The 18,729-nt window shown below is 39.9% G+C and overlaps 1 protein-coding gene across 2 annotated transcripts in view; it reads left to right on the plus strand.

The window, feature by feature from the left end:
- Nucleotides 1-18,729, plus strand: part of wdr36 (WD repeat domain 36) — a 109,891-nt gene that overhangs the window by 21,066 nt on the left and 70,096 nt on the right. For both annotated transcript variants that reach the window (XM_078566196.1, XM_078566199.1), the window contains exons 6-9: nucleotides 1,002-1,056; nucleotides 4,400-4,532; nucleotides 4,954-5,129; nucleotides 9,229-9,349. In XM_078566196.1, the coding sequence (XP_078422322.1) occupies nucleotides 1,002-1,056; nucleotides 4,400-4,532; nucleotides 4,954-5,129; nucleotides 9,229-9,349 (485 nt within the window). The remainder of the gene's footprint in view (nucleotides 1-1,001; nucleotides 1,057-4,399; nucleotides 4,533-4,953; nucleotides 5,130-9,228; nucleotides 9,350-18,729) is intronic.

The raw sequence follows: 18,729 nt of genomic DNA on the forward strand, positions 1-18,729 counted from the left end.
TTGCAGAGAACTGGTACGGGCCCAATGGGTCGGATGCGCCTCCTATGCTGTGACTATTCTATGTATCAGCTTTAAGAAAGGAATCTTTTCTAAGAAAAGGAAGTTGTTAGGCCAGAAATATGTGATAACAAATGTTAAATCTGATTGAATGAACTTTACTCTGTCATTTACATAAATGAAAGTTGACAAATTTTTTCAAAGCACAGTAAAATGTCTGTTATCTGGCATGTTTCAGGAATGGGAGGTGCCAGTCAAGCAAAACTGCCAGTTAATTAATGTGTAAGATGAATTCCCCATTTTCATCCAATCAGGAAGCTCTTGATATCATCCAGTGAGTGGCTGGGTGATCGCACAGTGATGTTGAGGTCTCATGAGAGGTGCGGGAGAGCGTGAATGTAATGAGCAGTGTCACGGGAACATGGTGCTGCAGAATAGTGGGAGTCTGAGACCAAAGCAAGGGCAGGCCTTTGATAACAGCCGCCTGACAGTTTCACAATTATTAGCAGTTGTGTGAGGGTGGGACTGATGGGGAAACGATGAACATAATTACTCAGCTGCAAGTGTTAGCACTAGCTTCTGAGGGATGAGCGACCTCTCCAGTCAAAAAAGACCTGACACACAGTAATTCTGGCTACTAGAGCGTGCCAGTTACTACTCATTTTTACTGTACATGACTTTTATTGGACTTGACAAATAGCTACTTGGACTATTCCATTGAGATGGATGTGGTTTCCCAAAATATTTTTGATTTACTTCCCTCCAATGGAGGGAATCTTAGTGTGGAATTGTTTTGCCATATTCATTTTGTATAAGAGAGAGATAATGATTTATATAGGAGTTATTGTTATTTTTAATATACTTGGTAGTGACAGTTAGTCATGTCTCAAAAATGCAGCTGAGGGATATCCTTAACTGAACAATGGTGTTGAGAATTCAACTGTTATCAGTGACTACTTTTTATCCCTCCAATGTGATTGATTTTTCTTTTGATCTTGTTTCAGCAAACTTTTATATACCTTTCAAGGTTGGGGTTCAGGAGTATCTGTACTTCAGCAGGTCAGTGCAGTGTTTTGTTGTAGTATGCTCTGGTCAGTTTAAATATTATTGTTTAATCTATTTGAAAGCATTATGGTCTCACTTTCCAGTAAAATAATTGGACTTCTGTATAAATATTTCTGAGCATTTAGGTGACTGATTGTAATCTTTCCAAAATTGCTATGAGCGAGCTGGCACTGTAAATTTCAGAATCTCTTTCCTAGAAATAGCCTGTACAGAAAGAGACCATTTACCCCATTATGCTTGTTCTAGCTCTTTGAATAGCTCTTTCAATCAGTCCAATCACTTCCTTACTAGCCCTGCATATTTTCCCTTTTCACCTATTTATCCAATTTCTAGAATCTGCTTCCATCACCCTTTCTGGTAGTACAATGCAGATCATATAACAACTCGCTGTGTTTCAAAAAAAAAACCATGTTTCCCTGTTGTTTCTTTTGCCAATTATCTTAAATCTGTGTCTTCTGGTTACTGCTCTCCCTCCAGTAGTAATAATTTCTCCTTACTTGCTTTATCAAAACTCTTCGTGATGTTGAACCCCACTATTAAATTTCTCCTTAACCTTCTCTGCTCTAAAGGGAACAGTCCAAGCTTCTATAGTCTCTCCACATTACCAAGGATGAGGGACTTCATATTGACTTAGTGAATCTCCTCTGCACCCTCCCCAAGGCCTTGACATCTTTCCTGAAGTGTGATACCCATAATTGGACATAATACTCAGTTGACATCTAACTAGTGATTTATAAATGTTTAGCATAACTTCTTCCGTTTTTTATTCTATGCCGCTATGCAATGAAGCCAACATCCTGTATGGTATTTTTTTTAATAACCATATCAATTTTGTTACAACTGGTGAGGACACGTATCAGGACTCAGCCATCCTTTCCCACTCCTTGGTTGCTCATAGCAGGTTTCTTTGTAATTTTTAAGGATGAAGGTATTCAACGTCTGTACTTAACCACTTAAGTGATAATTACAAGGAACTCAGCCTGACAGACTTTACTAAGTTTAAACACAGAGGAGTTCATCTTTATTGTGCTAAAAACCACCTGTGTAAAGATATAAAGATAGTTAAAAAGGTAAACCCATGTCCTGAGCTTCGCAACATACACATGCACAAACATGCAAAATTACAAGTTATGCAGTAGAGGAGGTTAACTTTTGGCCAAATTAAGATTCAATAATAAAAGGGAAAAAATAGAGCTCACTGTTTATGATTTCTTCATTGTTTGCGGCTGGGGCAGTTTCTTTTTAACGGTGGTCCTGTTTTTTTCCCCCTGGAAACGCTGCTTTGGAATTTTGAAGTGTCCTTCAAATTTCTTGGTCTGTTGACCCTGGAATGATATAAAGAGGCAGAATTCTTTTTGATTGAAATTCTCTGTCTCTATGTATTCTAAACTGTAACAGAGATAGGGCTCTGAACTTGAGAGAACAGGGAGAGAGAGTGGTGTTACTGCTCCATTTGCAGACTGTTTCATACTGCCTAAAAGCAGCCAGGGTGTTGTAATAAAAGACATTTCAAAATCATTATTCTGGTTACATGACCTCTCTCCCCTTAAGGAGCCGGGTATTCCACAGAAGGTGATTGATTAGCTCATGTCTGGATAGTCGCCATCTATTGTGTTGTAGCCTAGGTGATTAATTTCTTCAGTCATCACTACTGAAATAGACTATTCTTCCCTGTTATGAGTTAGGAAGATAATATCAACACCACCTATATGGCCATTGTTCTGGTAGATTCCCTGTCTCTGAAAGGTTGCTGTATAGAAATGCAAATGGTGAGAGTCAGTTACAAGTTTCAGTTCATCTTTCAAGTAATTCTTGACATCAACAGGTGTGAAATTCCATAGGAGGTTTGCCTTGGCATGTGCTAATTGGTAATCCACATTGGAAACTTCAGAAATGCACCAGTTTGTAATACGAGATGTCAAGTGACCTGTGGCAGCCGTCTTAAGTTGTCTTTGCTTGCTTAAAAAGTCCAGCTGATGAAATTAAAGATTAATGTTCCATGTGCACATGTCACGTCATCATGACAAATAGCCATTTACTTTTTATTGCCACTGTTACTACTTCCTTCCAACATTACATCAATCTCTCTCTCTCTTTCACCTCCCCCCCCCCCCCCCAATGGTTCTTTATTATATAAATGTTCGACCACAGCTTTTGAAATATTTAACCTTTTATGGGAGAGATCATATTATACAACGCTACTAGACTAATAATCTAAACCATCTTTAGGGTGTTATTAATCTGCCTGTCCCAGACTGAAACTGTTAAAGTATGCAGAGCTGACAGATCCCAGATTTGTCAGAGCTTCACTCACTTCTGTCAAAATACCATTTACATTTTTAATGTTGAGATAGAAGCAGAGTCAGTGTATGATTGCCCTGTCATGATTTCTACATCTACCACGCACACCTGTCTATTTCATTTATGGAGCACTAAATTCCTCCTGCTTGCTTGACAAAAATCAAGTGGTGTTAATATCACAAAAACCCTTAATGTGAATGCAATGCAAATATAGTGATGTATGTTGGAGATAATTGCACAATGACATGAGGATGTAGCTATTATACGTTTAATTAAATGGAAAGAATCTGACCCAGTTTCACAACGCTTTCAATTTACTTTAGTAAAGATACTTTACACTTTCTTTAAAATGCTAGGTGTCATGATAAATGCTGCTTATACAAATAGAAAAGCAGGAAATTTCCCTATTCCTTTTCCCCACATTTCTCATGGTAAACATCTTACACATTCAACAAAGTTGTTGGGTACAGTGAGTCCAAATTAATTTTTTTTCATTTATGGGATGTGGGCATCGCTGGCTAAGCCAGCATTTATTGCCCATCCCTAATTGCCTTTGAGATTCTTGATCCGCTGCAATCCGTGTGGTGTAGGTACACCCCCAGTGCTGAGTAGCTATATACACATTAATCAGTGATCTGGTGATTTTTTAAAATTTGCATTTTATAGTAATATTAATGGTTCCTTTATTTAATGTATAATTTAGACAATAGCATTAATTTGGGTAAGTGAGCTTAAAAGAAAGGTACTTCCTGCTAAAATACTGGCATTTCATCTGTAACTATGTTAGCACTTGGGGGAAAGGAATTCTATAATCTAGGCCACTTATTTGTGGATTTCAAGGGAAATGGAGTATGATCCTCAAAATACAAATTAAACATTTTGGGTAATAAATGAATTTGATTTACTCAATTGCTGTAAATCAGTAGTCATGTGTATAATCCTTTTAAACATTTCATTTTTTAAGTGGTAAAGTTAAATGATTGTTACACAAAGGTTCTGAATGCCCTATTTCATTTGGTTTTATTCAATTGTTTAGGCCCCAGCTGTGGATGTGATTGCTGTAGGCCTCACATCTGGTCAGATAATAATTCATAATCTCAAATATGATGAGATGTTGATGAAATTTCAACAAGACTGGGGACCAATCACAGCAATATCATTTCGCACAGGTAATTAGATTATATTTCAGAATATAAAATGAGAATGAAAGCTTTAGCCATATTGTGTATTAAGATTTGGTAATCTTTAAAATCTTTGAAATGCAGCTATAATTAATTGTTTAAACTCAAGGCTTTATGATTTTAGTATCACAGCAACCAATTCTCTATACCTATTTATTAACTGGTTTGAGTTTTTCATTGTATGAAATAAAACTTTGATTATTATACAGCCTGCTGTTCATTAAAAATAAGTTAATCTTTCAATTGTGGAGGCATTGCAAAGCAGTAGTTTTGGAAAACTCATCTATCTATTTTAATGACTTATTTATCAGACATATGTCAAATTGCACTCCTTTTAACTTACTTTGCACATGGTTATTAGAGCAATCTTTATACAAATAAAGCATTGTTTGACATTTTACTTTCTAAGATGGTTATCCAGTGATGGCTGCTGGGAGTCCTGTGGGTCATGTTGGACTGTGGGATTTGGAGGAGAAGAAGCTGATTGGCCAAATGAGGGAAATTCATACAACGGCGGTTTCAGGACTAACATTTGTTCATGGAGAACCACTTCTTATTACCACTGGTGAAGACAATGCAATTCGGGTATGATCCATGTGCTACTAATGGCATCAGATTAGAGCAAGTTTAGAAAATATTAACTGGAATTTTACATCCCCCCCCCCTGCCAATTTTACCAGTGGCAGATGGTCACTTTGCCACCTAGGGAGGCCACAAAGTAGAACCTGGTGGCTTCCCTGCAGGGCGGGGGGGATGGGGGCTCCCTCCTAATTGGGCACTCAGTGACCCAGGGAGGGTCCTCCCCGCCATCATAATTGCGCCTCCACCTCCTGCCCCAAAAGCTGGGCCTTGCCTGATTGGCCCAGCGAACCCCAACTCCACACCTGCACTCCATTTGGCTGTTCAAGGGCCTGCTGCAGGCCCAGCAATGACCAGTGCTCTCCATAGTGTTGTTGGGCTGGAGAGCTGCCGTTCCTCATTGACCAGCAGCTCTTGGAGGCGGAACACCCTCTCCTAGAAGTACAGAAGCTGTGGCAGCAGACAATTAATTGCCTAAGAACCGTAAAATCCGTTTGTGCCATGGCTGGCGGAGATGAGTTAGCCCCTGACTTTCTGACCGATGGGTGGGGCCACAGCCTCCACATAAAATCCCAACAATTGTTTCCTAAGGAAACTGGGGTAATGATCAGTAAAATAAACAATACTGTAGTGATTATAATATGTGATGTTATTTGTGTACTGTGCAATAATCACTGATGTTTACGTTGCGTGCTTCTGTACTGTTTCCTGTTTGTCACCTTAGTTGTTTGCAGGAACTGCCTGTTATAAATTCCCTCCCAGAAGAAGAAAAGAAAGGTTGTATTGCAAATTTTATCAGGGCAGTAAAACTCTCTGGGGTTAAGATGACACTCATTATTGTGGTTCATGGAGCTATCAGTGTTACTATCTTACAATGTACTGCAGATTAAAAGTTGTTATTTTTGAAATGCGATTTTGAAGATGGTCTCCCTGCTCTTGACTGACTCTGACTCTGATAAGCTTTTCAGGCAGCCAATTGTATTGACTTGTGTCAAATAAAATATGTATTGCATTTTTAGATTAGATAATTTTCGCATTATTAGTGGTATGTTTGTGCAGCAGAGAACTGTGATTGAGAACTGTAGCCCATTTGTCCAAAGCTTTTGGTTTCAACCATGCTTTTGGAGGAGGCAATGCATGGCGGCCGGACAGTTTTGTGAGGGGGTAATTCACGCACTGGTTTTGAATGTCGTCATCTACCTACTTGTTGGCCTTTCGTTTCTTAACTATTCCACTTAGAGAGACCAGTCAATTGTGGTAAGACAATATGCCCCTGAGTAAAGTTCATTAATTCAAAGTATAACATTTTAAACAAAATTATTCAAAATGTAATGCCTTAAGCAAAGTATTTAGAATCAAGCAAGCTTAGGAAAATATTGAATAACAGCATGCTGCCTTATATAAAAGCAAAATACTGTGAATGCTGGAAATCTGAAGTAAAAACACAAATTCTGGAAATATTTAGGTCTGGCAGTGTCTGTGCAGAGAAAAACAGAGTTAACATTTCAGGTTGTGACTCTTCATCAGAATGGGAAGTAGTTTTTGTTTCACCAGATAGTTTAAAATTGCTTTGATGAAGTCCTGAGGAAGTCATTTGTCACATCCTTGCCCAGAGTATGAGGGGACCTGAAGTTGGACAAATTGTGGAAACAGTTTTGAAAAATATTATTGAACATATTTTGAACAAACTTGATCAGTATCATCATATGTGTGACAGATGACATATGCATAGGTAACTCCTTTACTGTTGTACTGATGGCAATGTATTCAGCACGGAGGAATCACTGATAACATCAGTTTTAAAACTAAACTCTACCTGCCCAGTAGACATTAATTTTTGCTAGGGTATCCCATGTTTTAACATTGCTCTACTTTAAAAATAAACTCTTAAATTCTCTTTTCATTTGTTTTGTTGTTGAACTTAAATTAATTGGCTTTAGGTACTGCCTCATGTACCAGGGACAACAGTTTTTCCCCATCTAAGCTGCTCTAAATTTTGAACATCTCTCTGATCTCTTCCTAACCTTCTCCGTCTGATTCAAAATAAAGCCCACTTTCTCTAGCTTGTCTTCATGGTTAATATTCATTAATGTTGGTATCATCTTATTAACCTCCTCCTGGACCACCTCATCGACTTAGCAGCCTTTTTGAAGTAGAGTGGTAAAAACTGAACACTACTCCATTGTAATCTTTTTGCTTCTGTACTCTCTTCCCATATTTATTAAAACTAAGATTCTGTTTGCATTTTTGTAGCTTTATTAGCATGCCCTCCAGCTTTTAAAGATTTGGCTAGCTAAATCCTTTTTTTTAATAAAGATTTGTGCATCTAACTTCTGAACCAAACTTAATAATATCTTGCCTAGAATATGGTTCCACAAATTAGAGACGCTACAGTACCTTATGGATGTATCCATTATTTTGTGGTGTCACGACCTGGTTAAGGACCATTAACATTTAAAGAAAAATCCGAACACCTTGTTTTAGCCAATAGAACTACACCAGAAGATTTCACTTAAACGAAACAAACTTTATTGTATACAGGAGAACTAAACAAAACAAGTACTGTTAACATATATAGTTATAAACCACACTGTTATGCACTTAGGTTTACTTTTTGCTTCCCCAAGAATTCTCTTATAAGACACATCAATCTTAAAGTTATTGGCTTCTGTAGGGATCAGCCATAAGAATTCTATAGTCCCTTGGAGAATTCTCTTCAGCTTCAGCTATTTGCAGAGGTAAAACTACATTTGCAGTCTCTTGACTGTGGATGTCTCAGTCCCCTTTTCTGGCTACCTTTCAATACTTACAAGCTAATCTAATTGTTGCTTTCTTTGCCACAAACCTCTCTGGAGGACCACTGTAGATTATTCCACTAGTTTCAAACTAGGAAATCTTCCAGCTTCTGTTCCCTTCCAAAATTCAAACTGAGATTACCTGCATTCCACACAGCGAATGATGAAGTTAGTTTTTCACTCTGCTTGCAGTGCAGGCCTGGCTAACTATCAGTTATTTTGACTATCTCTTAGTGAGTTGCAAACTACTCAAGGTCCGAACTGCAGCAAAAAATCCTCTTCCAGCAAACACTCAGATAAATTGAAACCAGAAAGCCTTCCTAAAATCCATCCATCTCCATGGCTACGTAGCCTGCTCTGGGCTATCCTCAAACTGAACTCTCCAAGTCAAATGTCCCTCATTTACAATTTATTTTTTGATCTGATGAAGCAAATGTGTTTTATAACCTTACAGGATTAACTGAATGCTTTTAAACTAATTAAGCTCTAACTCCCAAAACAAAAACACCTCTCTGGAATACAAGCTTTATAAACATCACCTTCCCAGTTCTCCAACTGAGGAAGCTTAATTAAGTGTATTCACTATTATAGGGAAATACAGCAGCCTATTTGTACATAGCAAGGTGTTGCAAACAGCTGAGAGACAAATTATCACTTGACCTGCTTTTGGGCTTAAAATGTTGACCAGGTACTGGCGGGAATTCCCCTACTGTTCAGAGTACCACAGGAGCTTTTATATTCACCTGAGATGATAGGGCCTTGATATAACATCCCATCAGAAAGACAGCACTCCTGACGGTGAAGCAGCCCTTCAGTGTTGTACTGAATGCCGTCTAGGTTATGTGCTAAAGTCTCTGAAGTTGGGCTTGAACCCCTGTCAGTCTGACTCTCAAGTTGACTGCCTGTATTTCAGCAAGAATCTGGTCTGAGTGTGCATAGGTGAAAACTGCAGTTAAAGATGACAGTCTGCAATAGACCAATAGGTGAACAAAATAAATTGAAGCAAGAGCCAAGAACTTTGCAGTCAAATAAAGGAAATGTGTACCTTGACAGATAGAGCTGTTAAGGGTAGCCTTAGTTTACCAGGGAGAAATTAGGAAATCAATAAAATGTGCAGTAGGTGTGAAAAAGTGACCCTAGACACAATATTGGATTGTATTATACAAGAAGCAATTATTTGACCTTATTAACGGCCAGGAGATGATAGAACAGGTCAGAATTGGCGAACATGTCTAGTGGGGGAAAGCCTTGTTTAAGAGTATTTATCCCTGTTTTAAAATTATTATAAATGTACTCTGTTTCCTGTCCAGGTCTGGATTTTTGATGCTCCAGAAGGTGGAGGTCGCCTTTTACGGTGCCGTATGGGACACAGTGCCCCTCCAACCAAAATACAATATCATGGATCTGATGGACAGAACATCCTTAGCTCTGGTAAGAACAGATTTTTCTTGTGGGTCATTGCTTGGTCTTCAGTTATCTTATTGAAAGATACCTTGGTTTGATCAGGTTAAACCTCTTTTAAATGTAATAAAAGTAAAATTGCTGTATATGCCATGAAAGAAAATACTGTTGACTTAATGTTCATTACCCCATGCCAGTGTAAGCTATTCTGCATGAATCTACATTATCTATCTGGCGAATTGCAAACTCAACATTACTCATCTCCAAGGCATTGGTATATTAGACGATCTTCTACCAATGCATTCTTTACTTCTCCAATGCTTGTGGACAGCAATATTCAATGAGACCACACCTGGAGTATTGTGTGCAATTTCGCTCTCCTTACCTAAGAAAGGATGTACTTGCCATAGAGGGAGTGCAGTGAAGGTTCACCAGACTGATTCCTGCGATGGCAGGATTGTCGTATGAGGAGAGATTGGGTTGAGCAGGCCTGTATTCACTGGAGTTTAGAAGAATGAGAGGGGAATCTCATTGAAAGGTATAAAATTCTGACACAGCTGGACAGACTGGATGCAGGGATGATGTTTCCTCTGGTTGAGGGACCTAGATCAAGGGGTCACAATCTCAGGATATGAGGTAGGCCATTTAGGACTGAGATGAGGAGAAATTTCTTCATTCGGAGGGTGGTGAACCTTTGGAATTCTCTACCACAGAAGGCTGTGGTGGTCAAGTCACTGAATGTATTTTAAGAAGGAAATGGATTTCTAGACTCTAAAGGCATCTAGGGGTATGGGGAGAGAGAGGAGTATGGCGTTGAGATAGAGGATCAGCCATGATCATATTGAATGGTGGAGTAGGCTCGAAGGGCCGAATTACCTACTCCTCCTATTTTTAATGTTTCTATGAATGAACATGAAAGAACCAAGGAGAGTTCAAATTTGTCTTCCACAGCGTTAGTGCTAATTAGGTTTACCCAGTTTGTGTAGATTGAAGTCCCCCATTACTGTATTACCCTTGTTACATGCGCTTCTAATTTTCCGATTTATTCCATGCCCAACATTACCACTTTTTTGTTGGTGGCCTATTAACAAGAACTACCAATATTTGCTGTCACTTGCTTTTCGTAGCTCCACCAAACAGACTCTACACCTCGATCTTCTGATCTAAGATCCTGTCCCAGTAATGCACTGACTTGTTCCTTGTAGATGGATGACAGACTTTTGGAATCAGTAATTCTCCACAGAATATGCTGCCTCTGATCTGTTCTTCTGGCCACAGTATTTATGTGCCTGATCCATTTAAACTTCTGGTCAATAGTGACATCTCCAGGTTGCTGATGGTTGAGGACTCAGCGATGATGATGCTCTTAAATGTCATGGGGAGATGGTTGGATTCTTTCTTATTGGATATTGTCATTGCCTGGCACATGAGTGGTGTGAATGTTACTTGCCACTTATCAGCCTAAGCCTGAATGTTGTACAGGTCTTGCTGCATGTGGATGCAGACTGCTTCATTATCAGAGGAATTCAAAATGGAACTGAATGAACATTCCCACTTCTGACCTTATGATGGAGGGTGGGACACTGATGAAACAGCTGAAGATGATTGGGCCTAGGACACTTCCTTGAGAAACTCCTGTAGCAATGTCTTGGGGTGAGATAATTGGCCACCAACAACCGCAACTATCTTACTTTACGCTTTGTATGACTCCAGCCTGTGGAAGGCTTCCCCCTTATTCCCATTGACTTCAATTTTACTTGGACTCCTTGATGTCGCACACGGTCAAATGTTGGAATTGCATTCTTTTGTTCTTTTTTTGACCAAGGCTGCAATGAGGTCTGGAACAGAGTAAGTGCTGCTGATAGCACTATCGACAATATCTTCTTTGTTTTGATGATTGACTAATGCTGTGGTTATTGGCCGGATTAGTTTTGTCCTGCTTTTTGTGGACAGGAAACACCTTGTCATTTTTCCACTTTCTATCACCATTAATTGATCTGTATTAGGGAAATGAGATCACTTTCTTTAGTCTCCTTTGCTTACAGCTTTATTAACATGTCCACTCAGATTAAAGATTAATATATCTGAACCGCTGAGTCTCTCTGCTTTTCTACTTTTAAAGTTCTATCATTTAGTGTATTTCCTTTTTTCTTCCCTGAAAGTGGAATATCTCATTTCTCCGTAAATTTCCTCTGACATTTATCTGCCTGAACTATTAACCTGCCTATATTCTGCATAACAAGCGGGGGAGTTGGGGAGCAGAAGTAGCTTGTGTTGTAACCAGCCCTCCTGGTGCATCATTGACCAGGGGGGGAATCTGTATCACAGCCCTCCAATTGCCTTTGGATCAAGAGAAACTGGATAACAAGACATGGGCACAGTTTAAGAAACTCCTATTTGAGTGTTCACCTGAGGTCTAGAGTTGGAAGTTAAAAATACAGGTGGTCAGTTTTTACAGTTAGAAGTTTAAAAGAAAGGCAATGCCAAGTAAGTCAGTCCACAAAAGAGGTGGGGTATTTATATTTTCTGAGAGGAATGAAAGTAAGTTGAGAATTTTAATTTGTTTTGACTATTATATGTTCAATGAATAGCTGATGAGACTCTGCCTTCCCCTTCAGCAACATGGGAGACATGCAACACTGCATATGCCCCCACAATGACTAACAGTGACGATGTAAAGATTAAACTGCTATGATGATCTGAATCATCTATGATCAATCCCTAAAGAGTTCAAAATTATCCTTATGGACAATTTAAATGCCAGAATTGGACATGACCACATCACATGGGCAGGCATCCTCAGTCAACATGGAGTTGGATAAGAAAACTCAAATAGAGCACTCCTACTTTAGTTGTGTGCCAAGCATGATCTTGCCATAACCAATACCATGTTCCACCTGAAAAGAAAATACAAGACAACCTGGCAACACCCACGATCTAAGCGTTGGCATCTCCTTGATAATGTGCTTGTCATACAGATGGAAAAGGCTGGTGCCAAGGTAGCTTGTGCCATGAGAGGAACTGACTGCTGGACAGACTGCCCCCTGTTCCACACCAACCTGAGTCTAAAGATCGAGCCAAAACATTGTACATCAACTTGCCAGGCATGTGCAAAGCTAGATGACAAACTCTTCAAGAACCCTGCTACAATAGTGCCTCCAATCTAGCTATCCAAAAGCCAGAGTTGTCCGAAAACCGGACATTTTTAGAATGTGCCATGCATCCATTTTAATTGAGTAAAATAAAAAAAAATTACCTGGACAATTTGGTTAGGTGCTGCATTGGTGCGATGTGATGCCAATCTAGTTATCCGCTTCACCGTTTGCATGCCAATCTATTCCCATGCTCCGAGCGACCCTTGACCCCACCTGACCCAGCTTGACCCAAACCACCCAACCTGAAATCTGACAAGGTCTGAAATCTGGCCATTGTCCTGAGGTTGTTGGTTTTGAGACACTGTACTTGTATTGCCTTAGACCTTGCTACACCACTCTGCTGTTTGACTTCCTCCCCCTAGCGATGTAGAAAATGAATCGAAACAGCTCCATTAACAGATCTTCAAGACTTTAGTAGATGTCCTGGGAAACTGCAAGCACCAAGGTTGGTTTGATGAGAATGATGAAAATATCTCCCATCTTCTCAAACAGAAACAGCTTGCACATGAGAGGCTGCTAGCAGCCTCACGGTCAACAAGCAAGCATCAAGCCTATTAAAATGCTAATCGCAAGTTCCGGCATGTGTAAGAGAAATGCAGAATTACTGGTGGAATGTAAAAGCTGATGAGCAGCAACATTAGCTGAGAGAGCAGCATGATCTGTGTTTTTACAATGTGCTGTAGACAGTATTTAGTGCATGTATAATAGTACAGAGCTTGTTAACAAACAGCCATTTTCAAGAGTATCCGGGATCAGGAAAATGTTGGACAGGACCTCAAGGATGCCAACATAGTCAGCATGTGGAAGCAGAAAGGATCCAAAAATATATGCGGCAACTAACGAGGAAAAAGTTTTCTCTTAGTCGCAGTAAAGACCCGATTAAACTGTCTACTAGGCTGCTTCTTAGATGATATCCTTCCAGAATTGCAGTGTGGTTTTAAGGCTTAACTTTTGGACATCCAATAGGGTGTTTGCAATAAGACAACTACAAGAAAAGTCTGTGTCTAACTAGTCTATGGCACTTATTTTTATTCATTCATGGGATGTGGGCATCGTTGGCTAAGCCTCCATTTATTTAAGAGTCTGCCATATTGCTGTGGGTCACATGTAGGCCAGATCAGGTAAGGACAGCAGATTTCCCTCCCTAAAGGACAATCGACAATGGTTTTGTGGCCATCGTTAGACTTTTAATTCCAGATTTTTATTGAATTGAAATTCCACCATCTGCCATGGTGGGATTTGAACCCTGGGGCATTACCCTGGGCCCCTGGATTATTAGTCCAGTGACAATACCACTATGCCATTGCCTCCCCTTGCTCTCCAAGTTAGGATGTTTACAAGTTTGTCAAAATTGGCACAGACTGCATGATAGCATGGTTGGATGTTTTTGTACATGTGGCAAGATGTCTGATACCTTTGCGGTAACCAGCAGCGTAAAACAAAAATTGTGTTGGCGCCGCAACGTTCAAATCTCTCTTCTGCAATTCTTAAGGAAGCCACTAGAGACAAGCTTGCAGCCATCAACTTTAGGTTCTGTTCAGGGAAACTCTTAAATCTCTCCAGACTGCATGCCTCAATTAAAGTCACAGAGGCACTAATCAGAAAGATGCAGATGACTGCCCTAGCTGCCCACAACAAGGAAGACATATGGCAAACAAAATTTGAGCACTGCCAAAAACTTTGGTCTCTAAATCAGTGTCTCCCAAGACCAAGGTAATGTTTCAGTCAGCACTATTCTATGAAGCACCAGACATAACTGTTGATGGCACCAGTCTTAAGGTTGTCAAAAAATTCTCATATCTTGGTAGTGTGCTACCTAAGGATGCCAGTGTTGATGAAGATAGACTCATAGACGTTTGCAGCACAGAAGGAGGCCACTTGGCCCATTGTGTCCGTGCCGATCAACAAAGATCTGACTATACTAATCCTATTTTCCAGTGCTTGGCTATAGCCCTGGAGGATATGGCAACGCAAGTGAATATCTAAATACCTCTTAAATGTTACGAGAGTTTCTGACTCAAGCACCCTTTCAGGCAGTAAGTTCCAGACTCCCTCTGGGTGAAAGGATTTCTCCTGAACTCCCCCTCTTAGCCTTCTACCTCTTACCTTAAATCTATGCCCCAGATATCAGTAACATGCATCCAGAAAACAAGTTCTGCCTGTGAAAACTAAAATCAAACTCTACCAGACCATTGTCCTTGCCACCCTATTGTATGGCACAGAATCCTGTTTAGAAACCCTAGAGTAGGAAAATTCTTGTCATGGAATAACCAGATTGAAGAAAAGGACAGTCACTAATTTAGAATGTAAACTAATAAGGTTTATTGGACAATGAAGATTTATGCTTAACATTTCATTAGTCGAAGCATGGCAGGATACACAAATTCAACGTATCAGTCTGTCTGTCCCATGGATCCTGGGACTCCTGGGGTGGTCTTAGTTCAACTTGCAGCTTTAAGACTTCAACTTTAGTGGATCCTGTTCCAACCCATAACTTCCAGTCGACCTTACCTGCTAAAGCTAAACACTAGCTGCCTACTGAATGTTCTCTCTTTGGGGGAGACAGCTTTCTCTCCACTGTCTCTTAAAGCAATTACTTTAGCCCTAGCAACCCTGTCTATACTAGATCCATTGATCTTTAATCTTGTATGTTTAGAAAAATCAGCTACAATAAGGCAACAACCTTACATTAAATCTGGCAAGGTTATCACAAGTACAAAAAGAAAGTAGTCACCAACTAGCCGTAATACTGGGTTCTTACAGCAACTCCCCAACCTGTGACAAATAGTGTCAACTGGCAATGTCCTACGCAAATGCTAACTTCCAAGCACATGCACTACTCCTACCCTCTCTCCTGACAAATGCCCCACAGCAAGTGTCCTGTGACAAATGCTAACCCTTGGTAAGTGCAAAGACCTCATTGATGTGTCCCTATTTTTCTATCCTTTTTGCAGGTAGCTTTGCAACATTTTGTCCAAGTATGTGCCCCTGGATCAACAGAACTAACGACTTCCAACTCAATGTTTGCAACTCTTGATCAATAGGAAGAACACTCCTAGCGTCCAACAATCTGACCTTAATTTATATCTCTAACCAGGAGCCCTTGGAACATTCTAAACCTGAGACCATTCTTCTAGCCAATCAGCTTTGCAGCCTTAGCATCCCTTCTATCTGCTGAACTATAACTTTTATCCTTTGACTGGAGGCCTTGGAACATCTAGTGCTCAGGCCACATTCCTGGCCAATTAGCATTGTAGTTTTAGATTCTCTTTACCGCTAAGCTAGACTTGCTGGAGCCCAAATGTGCCGTAATTATAAATTCAGTTCACTCCCAAATGACCCACGTGTTCTTTCTTAAAGCCACATCACAGTATTTGGTGCTTAGAGATGCCAACTTTAAGACTTAACAACATGCCCCAAAATTCACGAACCATCCCTATAATACGTACAAATTAAGACTTTTCATTACTAAGCTTATGTACAGTACAGTTTGATAGTTTAAGCCTTATTAATTACATAAATATGCCAATGAGATGAAGTCTAACACCTGGGTCTGCTATAGGCACCACATTAAAGCTCTGGAATGCTTCCACCAAAGACACCTGAGGCCCAATATGAGAATTCAATGACAGGGCAAAATCACAAACCACAACGTCTTCCTTCATGCTGGGCTTAACATCATGGAGACCAGCCTCTAAAAATTTCAACTTCAATGGGCAGACCACATCTATTACATGGATGACTATAGAATTCCGAAGCAGAACCTCTTTGGGAATTTGTCTCAGGGCAAAAGGCATCAAGATGGTCAATGCAAACGATATAAAGACACCCTAAAAAAAAGCCTCTCCACCTTCTGCATTGCAGACTCCCTCTCTGGGGAAAACACTGTAGCAGACCAGCCCATGTGGAGGCAAGCATTGAAATTTGTTTCAGCATGCTTCAAAGACCATCTATGTCAAACTCTCATATCAAACGTGCCTAGAGGTGGTACAGCTGCAGAAGTTCCCCCATTCACAACGACAAATTGAACTGTTAGTTTGGTGGATGTCAATGCCAATTCCACATCAGACTCTTCAGTCATGAGATGGCCCATAGAAGACAATGAAATCATTTACAGCTTGGGTGTACTTGAATACTGAGGCGTCTACCACCATGTGCACTTGCTATTTATGAAATAAAACAGCTTAATGATTTATATCAGGAATTTGCCAGTCAGCTCAACGATACAATGGGCAACCTTTTGCTTGGATTGGGGATTTAAAGAGAACATTTCCAGTTTTTACCAAAACTGGAAAGGCTACCGTTGTAACAGGTTTTAAGCAAGTACAGGTGTAGAGAAAGAGATGATGGGTGGAAAGAACAAAAAGGGGGAGGTGTGTGATGGGTTGGAAGGCAGGAGTGATTTAATAAACAGTTGAACCATGGTCACCAGTTGCTGTCCAAACACAGCAGTGGGATCTGAAATTGTTGAACCTTGTTGAGGCTGGAAGACAGTAAAGGGCCAAATCAAAGCTATACAGTGTTCTGCTCAGACCACACTTTGAGAGTACAGTATTCATTGGATTGTTGCAGGCATTGGAGCGAACAGGCACAACGTTGATCTGTGAATGTCAAACACCTGAAAGTTGGATATGCTTGTCACCCTTCAAAAGGGGTATGTAATACTGAGGAATATGTAAATCCAGCAAATGACTTTAAATTGCATAAGTGGGACAAGCGGGGCCAGAAGCATAAAGAAGTGAAGAGGTCACTCAGCGTATCTCTCACCACACTGTGTTAACTCAACATTATTACAATTATGCAACTCTTCCTTGAGGTTTTCCCCTGCCCGACTGATGCTCTGTCTACAAAGTTGAAAAAGATATTTTTATTAAGAGTTTCTATCTCACTGAGAAGGTTTCAGGTCAATCCACACCCAGCAACCTCCTTTGAAAACTATCCTCACATTGTGACAAAGTCCACCACAGCAGCTGAGAGGATCCACAACAATCTAAAATGACCAACAATATTCTGAAACGACCCACAACATTCTTTAAAAAAAAAGTCAATTCAACCTATATCCCAATGTTTACAGATCCTTTAAAAAATTCCAGAACCTTTATCTGTATGAATTAGGACAGTTTTCAGGAATTTCTTCACTTATACAGTTTCACACAAGGAATGGACTTCCAGATTGAGTTGAGGGCAAAATGCAGGATTCATTTAAGAAACAATGAAAGCCGCAGAAAGACCTTTTTAAGATGAATGAAGATAGGCCAATAAGTCTCCCTCACCTGTAGCTTATTCTGTGAAATAGGTCATTTCTACCATTTTGGGGCCCAAATAAGAGGATGTATATAGTTGAGTTATGAGGAAGGGTGAGATGTAGAGTAAAAGGTTAACATCAGAAGCCCATGATGTTGTTGTATTGTCACATGACAAAGTAACTGAGATCTGGAGGGAATAAGTATAACCTTGTGCAGAATTACTGATATGCACAGAAACAGACAAACCCTAAAGATGCATCTAGACTCCAAACTCCAGAAGAAACAAATTTAGGTTGATATGACAGCCTTTCCATGAGCAGACTTCAATCACAAAAGCCTGCTGAAGTTAATTTATAACGAGAAGAACCTGTGCGTACACAGTTCCCCATTATCGCCAAACCCACCCAACACACTTGAGATTGGGGAAATTTAAGCTCAACAGTAACCAGTGCATTTTATTAATCTTTCAATGGAATTGACTCAGTACTCTAAAATGAGCCTAATTATTCTGGTGTGCTCACAGTCCAACATTAGCTCCTGGTTAAGCAATGCCTTGATTTTGGTTAAGGAATGCCTCGCATCCTTGTTTTCAAATCCCTCCAAGGCCTCACTCCTCCTATCACAGCCCTTCGAAATATCTGCTTTAATTCTGGCTTCTTGAACATTGCAGATTTTAGCCATTCCATATTGGTGGCCATGTCTTCAGCTGCCATATGCCAAGCTTTTGCATTCCCTTTGTGTCTCTACCTACTTTAAGATGCTCCTTAAAAACTAGAATCCAGAACTCTTTCTTTGACTAAGCTCTTGCTCGTCTGCTCTGATATCTCCTTACGTGGCTTGGTGTCAAGTTTTGCTTTATAATTGTCCTGTGAAACACCTTGAAACATTTTATTATGTCAAAGGTACTATTTAAGTACAAATTGTTGGCAGTGTTGCTGTACGGTGGTTTGCAGGAGTAATCTGGCTATTATTTTTGTAAAGTAATTTAATTGAAGTATGGCTGCATATC

Source organism: Cetorhinus maximus, chromosome 2 (assembly GCF_964194155.1).
Source record: "Cetorhinus maximus chromosome 2, sCetMax3.hap1.1, whole genome shotgun sequence".
In the NCBI taxonomy this organism is placed as follows: domain Eukaryota; kingdom Metazoa; phylum Chordata; class Chondrichthyes; order Lamniformes; family Cetorhinidae; genus Cetorhinus; species Cetorhinus maximus.